Genomic DNA, 10,651 nt, shown 5'->3' on the forward strand with positions numbered 1-10,651 from the left:
TCCTGAGCTCAAACGATCCGCCAGCCTCAGCCTCCCAGTAGCTTGGATTACAGGCGCACGCCACTGCACCCGGCGATGGTGTCTGTAGTTTTTGGTATTCTTGAACCTAATGGTTGCGTACTGACGTTAGCTCTATTGACCTGTAGAGGCGCTATATGCAACGACCAGTTTTAGTTTGCAAAGCATAAACATAAAATTAAGTATCTATATTTGGAATTGAATGCAAATGAATTCCTTCTAAAAAAAAATAGGTTGTACCATGAGGAGTTTTCACATAGGCCTTCGGATAACTGCTACTCTGCCATAGAGAGGACTTTCAGTTTCATTCATTCATTCATTCATTTCATTCATACAACCCTAAATTCTCTGGTCCAACTGGGCTACAATTCCCACAATGCATTTCTCCAGTCGCCAATGTTCTTTGGTTCAGGTAGAGGAACAGTGATTGCAAGTCGTGTGGTGTGTTCAGTTGTTTGTACAGATACCATTCATTCATTTTCTTTCGGGAGCTTTTGTGTTGGAATATACCTCAGCGAAGATGGAGATCGGGACAGAAATAAGCAAGAAAATACGGGTAATATGAATGTTAAGATTACCCACCCAAGCTGTCGCAGCGAGCTAGTAAACGTTAGCTGGCTAATGTTAACTTTGCTAGGAAGCTAGCTAAACGTATAACGTTGGGTGGTTAGCTATAAGGCTAACAGTTGTATTTAAGCTAGTTATTTATGATAAACATGCATACTTGTTAATGCTTATTTTCTGCCGAATGTCTTATTTGTATAAAGGCGATTCCCGAGAGTCATGTATTTCAGATAATACATGCCAGTTAGGAGCAGAATGCTTTGAAATGTCTCGGTCTCAAGTAAGCCAGAGACCAAATGCCCTGCGTTTGCCGGAGACCAAAACACCCTGCGTACTTAAAGTTACTTCATCTGGAATTGCTATAAAGTGAACTTCCTGCCACCATAGCTACAGTAATGGTCATACTTTCGAGCTCTAAGATATTCCATATATTGGCTAATGCATTCGCAGTTGAGTATATTTCTTGGGCCTTGAGACATTTTGGTGATAGGTGCCGCAACTGCTCACGGGCAACTTGGTAACTTGATACTCCCGAGTCCCTGCCATTCTACCGCCTGACAAGTGACTGTTTAAAAAAAAATCAAAAATGAAACCCATAATAATAATTGCTGAGGCATAGGAGAGCGTTGTTTACAGTGTCAGCTGACAAAAAGCTCATGTCATTTCCAGATACATGATACATTTGACATTACTATCAGGCTTCATTACTCACAAGGTCTAAACACATTGGTTTTCTTTTAGGCTGCTATCAAAGGGAAACTGCAGGAACTCGGTGCTTATGTTGGTAAGTAGATAACGTGAATTATTCTGCGATTATTTAGAGCAGGCTGTGGTTCTGAAGGCTGACCTTAGCGAGCCTTTGGGTGGCATACCTCCTATCTCTCCTTGTCTCAATCACATTGTTTATGACTGAAGTAATCACATGATCATAATGGCTTTTGATGTGATAACCGAGGTGTGCTCCATTAATCAATAGACGAACTGATGTGTGAGAATCAGGGACACATACACTGCATCCAAAGGGCTATAAGTCCTCCAGAAGCAGAAAGATGTTGCTTGGTCAAGTGTTGTGCTGCTTAAATGGCGGTTTAACCAACTTAATGACCTTTCATTTCCTCTTTAGACGAAGAACTCCCTGATTACATAATGGTCATGGTGGCCAACAAGAAAAATGCACAACAAATGGCAGATGACTTGTCCCTTTTCCTCGGAAACAACACAATCAAGTTCACAGTTTGGTATGTCTCCACGTGAACTGACAGAAGAGCATGTTACATTCGATGATATCCCTAAGATGTTTTAATGTAATTCCTGTTTTTTTGCAGGTTACATGGTGTCTTGGAAAAACTTAGATCGGTTGCAGTTGGTAAGTTGAACTGAATCTCTTCCATGGTATATTAAACTACCATGACCTTTGGAAAGATTGAAATACGAATTCCCTTTTAATAGTGACAACATTGCTGAAAACATCTGATGACATCGAGCAAAATTGACCATTTCCATTTTTCCCCACACCGCCACACATTTGTGTGTTTTTAGAGCCGACGTCCCTCAGGGCACAGATCGACTTGGACGTGAGTGTACCAGTCTCCAAAAGCCGCGAAGGGGAGAGGAGGGGGGAGGATTCTAGGGCCCTCACGGTGTCCAGCTCGCGCTCTGACAGGACAGAAGCTCGTGTCTCCAGCTCTGCCCATGACGGCCAAAGCAGGTATGTTCTCAATTGTCACTCTGGTGTGGTGCCAGGTCATTACTGAAGTTCGTCGGCATCGAACCACATAGAGCCCCCAATCTACAGAGCCTGATTGCTATGGCTGTTATTGCTTCTGCAACACTATAGTTTCCCTTTGGGGATCAATAAAGGACTCTATCTATCTATCTATCTGTCTTTCTGTCTCCTTCTTTCTTTCTTTCAATTCTTCCTCTGTTCTCAGGAGAGGGTCTTCGGACAGGAATGCCTCACGGCTGACCTCCGCTGTTAAGCCTTTGATGGAACTCCACTCCGCGGAGGCAATAATCGACATCAAACCCGACCTGGACGACGACGACCTCATCACGGAGGAGCACGCCGAGATGACCATGACTTCAGGCCGCCTGCGCGTCGCCTCGGGGCGCTCCATGGCCGAGCTCCACAGGTCACGGGTGCCGCCCGGGGCTTCGTTCCGCAGTTCAGGCAGGACGGCAGGGAGCTCCAGGCCCTCAGACGACCGCTTCTACTCGGCCTACGGTCGCAGCTCCCGGAGCAGGGGAGGAGAGGGCAGTGGCAGCAGCAGCAGCAAGGTGCGCACAGGCTTTTGGGAGTATTTGTTGCAGTCATATCAGGCTACAGCCCCAACAGCCAAAGCATTACAATTATTTGAGTGGTCTTACTTGATTTATCTGTCTTACTCCCTCCCTCCCTCGCTCTCTCTCTCTCTGTCTGTCTTTCTCCCTCCCTCCCTCCCTCTCTCTCTCCCTCTGTGTCTGTCTTGCTCGCTCTCTCTCTCTCCCTCTCTGTCTTTCTCCCTCCCTCTCTCTCTGTCACTGTCTTTCTCCCTCTCTCTTTGTCTTTCTCCCTTCCTCTATCTCTCCCTCTGTGTCTGTCTGTCTTTTTCCCTCCCTCCCTCCCTCTATCTCTCTTTCTCCCTCTGTGTCTGTCTGTCTTTTTCCCTCCCTCCCTCTATCTCTCTTTCTCCCTCTGTGTCTGTCTTTCTGTCTCTCCTCTAGGACGAGCTGTCCCGAAAGCGGAAGGCCCCTGTGGCGAGTTCAGTGGTGCGGGTTCAGAGAGGTACAGACGAAGGTCAGGACAGCGACGATGTGGATGAAGATGAGGAGGAGGAGTACGGCACAAGGAGCGGCATCTCCAGCAGAGTATCCCTCCCATCCAAACCAGAGCGCAAGTATGTACTCCTGTCTTTGTTCCTTGTTGCCTGCGTAAACGGATCATTTTGACCATCATGAGTGTGGTGTGATGTAGAGACGCGTTATAGAACGGTTGTGTTTTGATATCTGGTTCCTTGTCGCCTGCGTAAACGGATCATTTTGACCATCATGAGTGTGGTGTAATGTAGAGACGCGTTATAGAACGGTTGTGTTTTGATATCTGGTTCCTTGTCGCCTGCGTAAACGGATAATTTTGACCATCATGAGTGTGGTGTAATGTAGAGACGCGTTATAGAACGGTTGTGTTTTGATATCTGGTTCCTTGTCGCCTGCGTAAACGGATCATTTTGACCATCATGAGTGTGGTGTAATGTAGAGACGCGTTATAGGACGGTTGTGTATTGATTTTTACTGGGGTTTTGTCTCCGCCATAGGCCCTCTCTTCCCCCAGCCAAGCAGGCCAACAAAAACCTGCTCATGAAGGCCATCTCAGAAGCACAGCAGTCTATTACCAAGACGACCAGTTACACGACAAGGCCTACCACAGGTAAAAAACACTCACCATGGCCACTTGCCTAAGATTTCGTGTTGTTATTCTTACTGCGGATGGGAGGCATTCTTTACATTCATTTGATCAGTGTAATGAAAAGAGGGTCGCTCACAGTTAGTTGCAGACTCCTCTTGTTATAGAGATTGTGTGTCATTCGTGTGGTGAACGAGCCTGGTGCCATCGTGGAAATGTGAGATGTTGGACGTTGGTGGTAACTGTTCTTTCCCCCACCCAGTGCCACAGACGAGACAGACGGTTCCAGTGGCCCCACGCACCCGTCCCACCCCCGACGAGATGAAGAGTGCCATCCGATTCGTCCAGGAGCAGCTGCAAGGGCTCATCCCCCCAGAGGCTCAACAAGGTAAGCGCCAAACTGTGTACAAACTGCAGCCTGCTTACACTTGCTACAAATAAATAAATACATTACAAAAAAACACTCGACCAAAAACAAGGTTTCTGTCGTATTTCATGTTGAAGAGGGTCATGTATATTTCCCACCCTGACCTTCAGTGTTTTTTGTGTGCGCTTAATCATTCCTGCTGCACGTTGCTTCAGCTTCCTCAGGTCAGTCCAGGTCATTGTCCTCTCGACTCCAGCTCCAGGAAGTAGAGGAGGAAGAGGAGCCGCCCCAGCAACCAGACTATGGTGTGTTCACGACCTGCAACATTTAACTGTGTGTTCATAACCTTTAACTGTGTGTTTATCGCCTTTTAACTCATTTTTCTCAACAAATCAAATCAAACAATTTATTCCGTGTATTTCATACCAAGAGGTAACAAATGCACCAGAGTGCCCACCAAGGGCACTTAAAAGTCACACATACTGGGAACAGAGAGGGTCCTTATTACAGCTGTGATACAGAGGGCTTTTATTCTGGATGCTCTTGGTTCTGACATGTTAACTAGAACCCTGTAATTTACCACAACATGGAGATGACTGGAAGAGATAGAAAATGCGAGTGCCACCTAGCCAGCTGGAGCTTTAGGAAACTACCAGCTAGCTGGTATCTTTTCATGCTTTTGTGCTCTCAAATCAAGAACCCTAAACACTTTTAGTGAGCAGAAAGGAGATTTTGTATGTTACTGAAGTGAGCCTTTCCCAACCATATAGTGAGTTGTATTTTAAGGGCTGGTAGTATTATACGTGTATATGTACAAATATATATATATATATAGTTTTGGAAACATACATATCTGTCAATTGTGCTGAATGAATATAAATGAATATGTGTAAGTCTGAATTCTGTCTCTCCCTCTGTCATGTCCAGAGGCCCAGCTGTATGACATGAACAGACTGAAGCCCTTCGACACGCGCTCATTCATCGTGAAGAGGCCGCTGCTGGAGGATCCGCCCTCGGTCAAGAGCAGGCTGGGCACATCCGTCCAGCAGCTGGAGGTCCCATCCACCCCCACCCCTACCCTCACCCTCACCCCCACCCCAACCCCAATCCCCATCCTCACTCCAACCCCCATCCCCACCCTCAACGCCACCCTCCGGATGGTCCAGCCCAGGTACGGCAGACTACAGATCCCCTGTTACTCTTCTAATTCACCCTCTACATTGTTATCGTGCTCTTATCTGTACTTGAAAGAAGCGTGGGTTATCTTTTTGTTCGTTTGTTTGTTTGTTTGTTTGTTTGTTCTTACGTTTGCATTTTACCCACATTTTATGACACAGAGATCATTTGTTGTTGTTTGCACTGCACATCTAGCCTGGATGCCAGCCTGAACTCCGCCCACAAAATTTTTGGTCTGGGAGATTCAGTCTGGAATCGAGCTAGTTGGGAGAGATTTAACGTTTCAAAAAGGTTGAGAAAGCAATCTAAACCAATCAAATTGTAAGGGCGGGCTTTATACGTTGATGGACAGATATAGATAGAATATACCGGAATATACATCGAACAAAGATGGCGCCGTCTCGGGAGCTTAGTGGGACATATTTTATATGATTTAAGCTATCTACACGACTTTTTTATGTCTACATTGACTCAGTTAGTTGTGTATACGCAAAACGAGTGTTGCCGAGGATTTTAGGTCCTAACTAAAGCACTCTAGACCATTATTGATCGGTTATGCTAACGCGTTGGCCAAAAAAATCATTGAAACTAATGGTAGCTTCTAGCCTTGAGTGCTAATTAAGTAACGTGAGCAGGCATATCTCAGCAGATATTGACAGCGCATTCATTTTGAAAGAGGAACAGAGAAACGCGATCAAGGCATTTGTCGATTGAAAAGATGTTTTTGCCGTCCTTCCTACGGGATCAGGTAAAAGTTTAATCTGTCAGATGGAAATACTACGTTGCTCTGATTGGTTCTAGGTATCCAATTCAGCGAAGAGGAATTTTCTTTCCTGGTTCGTTGAAACACGCCCCTTAATCACAGCCCAAGAGTTCGGTCTCAGACTCATATTCTGACTAGAATTATGAGTATGACATCGTCAGGCTACTGCACATCTGCACTTCTGTGTATCTGTTGTGACGGGGTCTAATTGTCTCTTCCCTTCTGGTAGGGACCGAAATGAGGCGGCCCCTGCGAGTCCGAAGTTCATCGTGACCCTGGATGGGGTACCCAGCCCACTGGCCAGTCGGGGCGACCAGGACATGGAGGTGGATGACGACGAGCCCAGAGTGGACGCGGCCGCCGAGCCAACCACCCTGGCGCCGAAGATCCGAGAGCGGCTCGGTGCCCACCAGCGACTGCAGAGGAGCCTCAGCTACTCAGACGGTGGGCGTCCACAAGGAGGGCACTGACTTCTGACCTTTGACCTGTGCTGGCTGTACAGTAGAGAGATTGCTTAGGCCAGCTGCATTGAGATCTTTATAGCTCTTAGTCGAGGGGGAGTCAAATAGTGCAACATACTGTGTTAGGTTGTATAACTGTGTCTGCCATTGCTGGATCTGATGGATCTAGTCTTTGCAAGAAATCCAGGGAGTGATCAGGTGGTGTCGAGGAGAGGTGGCTGCGGGTAGACTTATTGACGCTTACTAACCTCACCCCTATTTCCAAATGAACATGCTCTCGACATGGAGACGTGTGATGCCTGAAAAGACACAGCAGACTGTTGAAGAGCTGGGACTGACATTCATTCATTCATTAATCCCTCATAATGACCTACAAATTATGAGGGGTGCCTTTGTCATTGATGGACGTCTAATAGCTGTCCTTACGTTAGATGAGAGCATTGATGTCTAATAGCTGTTTTTACATTAGATGAGAGCATTGATGTCTAATAGCTGTTTTAACATTAGATGAGGGCATGGTTGTCTAAAAGCTGTTTTTACATTAGATGAGGGCATGGATGCGGAGGACAGCGAGATGATGGAGGAGGAGCCCATCCCTGTGAAGCGACAGAAAGGTCTGGAACGCTGCAAGTTTTGGCCAGTCTGTAAAAGTGGGGATGACTGTGTATACCACCACCCAACCACCCAGTGCAAGTAAGTGTTGAGGGATTTTCTTTTAATAGAAAACTCATATAGTATTGTGTAATGGAATGTTTTTTATTAACGATCAAAGCATATAGGCATACATTTATCATGGCCAAATTCTTACCTATGTTTTACGTTCTTTATTATTTGTTCCCAAATGCATCACGACCTCTTGTGATTCTGTGCTGATTGTTCCTCTATCCATCTCTCCCTCTCTTCCAGAACCTTCCCCAACTGTAAGTTTGGTGACAAGTGCCTGTTCGTCCACCCCAACTGTAAGTTCGATGCCAAGTGTAAGAAACCTGACTGCCCGTTCACGCACGTCAGTCGGCGAGGAGCACCCCACCCACCTCGGCCAGGTGAGCTGCCACCCGCCCTCCCTCCCTTTTGGCTGCCACCGTCCACAGAGCAATGTTATGTGTTATGCTGTAATTCTTCCCTCAACAATTTCCCTCGGGATTAATAAAGTATCTATCTATCTCTATCTATCTATCTCTCTCTCTCTCTCTCTCTCTCTCTCTATCTCTATCTCTATCTCTATCTCTATCTCTATCTCTATCTCTATCTCTATCTCTATCTCTATCTCTCTCTCTCTCTCTCTCTCTCTCTATCTCTATCTCTATCTCTATCTCTATCTCTATCTCTCTCTATCTCTATCTCTATCTCTATCTCTATCTCTATCTCTATCTCTATCTCTATCTCTATCTCTCTCTATCTCTATCTCTATCTCTATCTCTATCTCTATCTCTATCTCTATCTCTATCTCTATCTCTCTCTCTCTCTCTCTCTCTCTCTCTCTCTATCGTTCCTTTTGAGAGAGTTGTAAGACCGATATCTGACGTGTGTGTGTCACAGAATGACCTCTACACATTGGGTTAGTTAGTAAGCCAACTCCTGTGTTCTTTTGCCAGTGGCAGCAGCTGCAGCGAAGCCCCCCACCGTCTGCCGCTTCTTCCCAGACTGCAAGAAGATGGACTGCTCGTTTTATCATCCAAAGGTGAGTGTGTCCCCGGTGGGGTCTCTTTTGTCTTCTCCTGTCTACACAGACCAAACTAGAGCACGGGTTTGTTATGGCGAGTAGGCCAAGCAGCCCAGTGTACTTTTAAACAGATAACAGTAAATGTGTCTAAATTATAGATAGCGGTGTTGGGGAAGCATTACTATAGTGCCAGGCAGAAAACACACACAGAGAGAAACACTGACTGATCATGGTATGTTTTAAATTCTTTTAGCCTGTAGGTGCAAATCAAAAAATTTGAAATTGTGAACTTCCTGTATGGTGGACTCCTGATAGACGTGGATTTAGACTGGGGTACAACAGAATTAGTACTCTGACTAGGATTAGTGCTTAGTGCCTACTTCAAGGGTGGTCCCTAACAGCTTTTCTTTAGAGTATGAGTTAGTATCTTTACTAATGATAACACATCATTCAGGATGTCTGCTAATGTACCGTTAGCCTTTGCTGTTTTTGATCATTTGGATTTTGTTTTACCCAATATTGTGGAGAAATCCTTTTTTGAATTTTCAAGTTTTGAGAATTGTGTGTGTGTGTGTGTGTGTGTGTGTGCGTGTGTTTGTGTGTGTGTGTGTGTGTGTGTGCGTGCTTGTAGCCCTGCAAGTTTGCTGGCCAGTGCAAACGCTCAGGATGCAGCTTCTATCACCCCTCCACCTCCGTGCCCCCACGCCACGCTTTAAAGTGGACGAAGGCTCAGACCAGGTACTTACTTCCCACAGACACACTGACGTAGACCAGGTACTTACTTCCCACAGACACACTGACGTAGACCAGGTACTTACTTCCCACAGACACACTGACGTAGACCAGGTTCTTACTCCCCACAGACACACTGACGTAGACCAGGTACTTACCTCCCACAGACAAACTGACGTAGAGCCTGATGCATGTGGGACGTCAATGAACTAAAATTGGTGGAGACCTGTGGTGGATTTCTTTGGCTTGTAAATATTAGTCATACCAACAGCAAACACAAAGAGCTGAAGAATGTTTTCCCCTCCGTCATGACAGACTAGTGCATGATATGATGGACTATGAGCCAACAAACTTGACTTAAGCGGTTATAAAACTGTTTTATTGAAACGTGTAATCATATCAATACAAAAAAAAAAGTTCTTAAGGTCACACAGACCCAAATGTTCTGAACAAACAGGAGAGTTGCAAAGCAAAAGAGTCTACACAGACCAAACTAGAGCACGGGTTTGTTATGGCGAGTAGGCCAAGCAGCCCAGTGTACTTTTAAACAGATAACAGTAAATGTGTCTAAATTATAGATAGCGGTGTTGGGGAAGCATTACTATAGTGCCAGGCAGAAAACACACACAGAGAGAAACACTGACTGATCATGGTATGTTTTAAATTCTTTTAGCCTGTAGGTGCAAATCAAAAAATTTGAAATTGTGAACTTCCTGTATGGTGGACTCCTGATAGACGTGGATTTAGACTGGGGTACAACAGAATTAGTACTCTGACTAGGATTAGTGCTTAGTGCCTACTTCAAAGAGCTCCTTACTAACTGAAGCCTGATAGTTCCTTTATTCTTAAGTGCCTTTGGATAAAAGCATCAGCTAAATGAATACACGTAAATGTGTTATTGCACTTAAAGGTTACTGACTTGATGACAACTAATTATCTGATGACAACTAATAATATGTTTTTTCCTCTCCGTCTCCCTTTCTGTCTAGTTAAAGAAGAATCAAAGACACCTGCCGAAGACAATGTTGCCATGACAACACGTTTGGATTTGTTAGTTTAAATAGATTGTTCAGTAATTTGAGTTACATGTTTGTCTCGTCTTGATTTTGTTCTACCAGATTTTTAAAAAAAAATATTCAAATGAGACATTTTTGTTTTGTAAGGCTCTGCACATTTTTTTTCTTGAAATGTTGTCTGTGCAGTAAAGCGATCTATAGTACATTCTCAGTGTCTGCATTCTTAATTTTTATTCCCCACATTCATCTTTCCAGTTGATTACCTTACATGGAAGAATATTTATACAAATATGGGTATTTAAAAAAGGTACATGCAGCAATGCTCATTCAGAGTAACTCTTCCGGTATTTGGGAGAGTTCCTAAAGTGCTGCATTTCTTTATGGAAATGCATTTAAGACAGTCAGTGAAAATTGTGCAAGTAAGCCCTTTTGAATGAACAGCCAAAAAGAAGTGCAGCACTATGAAGACTAAACCTTGAAGTTTCCGGAGCCAGTTATCTACAGGGTTA

At 44.8% G+C, this 10,651-nt stretch overlaps 1 protein-coding gene across 1 annotated transcript; it reads left to right on the top strand.

The window, feature by feature from the left end:
- The first annotated feature begins 435 nt into the window (after nt 1-435).
- Nucleotides 436-10,339, top strand: zc3h14 (zinc finger CCCH-type containing 14). The gene is made up of 17 exons (XM_080853559.1): nt 436-574; nt 1,324-1,366; nt 1,706-1,820; nt 1,908-1,948; nt 2,122-2,290; nt 2,514-2,859; nt 3,286-3,458; nt 3,876-3,988; nt 4,227-4,352; nt 4,547-4,636; nt 5,259-5,502; nt 6,500-6,714; nt 7,277-7,424; nt 7,638-7,774; nt 8,327-8,412; nt 9,026-9,132; nt 10,116-10,339. Exons 1-17 carry the CDS (start codon nt 539-541, stop codon nt 10,117-10,119), a joined length of 2,193 nt encoding a protein of 730 aa, XP_080709685.1. The 5' UTR covers nt 436-538; the 3' UTR covers nt 10,120-10,339.
- The last annotated feature ends 312 nt before the right edge of the window (nt 10,340-10,651 follow it).

The sequence above is a fragment of the Sprattus sprattus genome (genome assembly GCF_963457725.1).
Source record: "Sprattus sprattus genome assembly, chromosome: 16".
NCBI classification, from domain to species: Eukaryota; Metazoa; Chordata; class Actinopteri; order Clupeiformes; family Clupeidae; genus Sprattus; species Sprattus sprattus.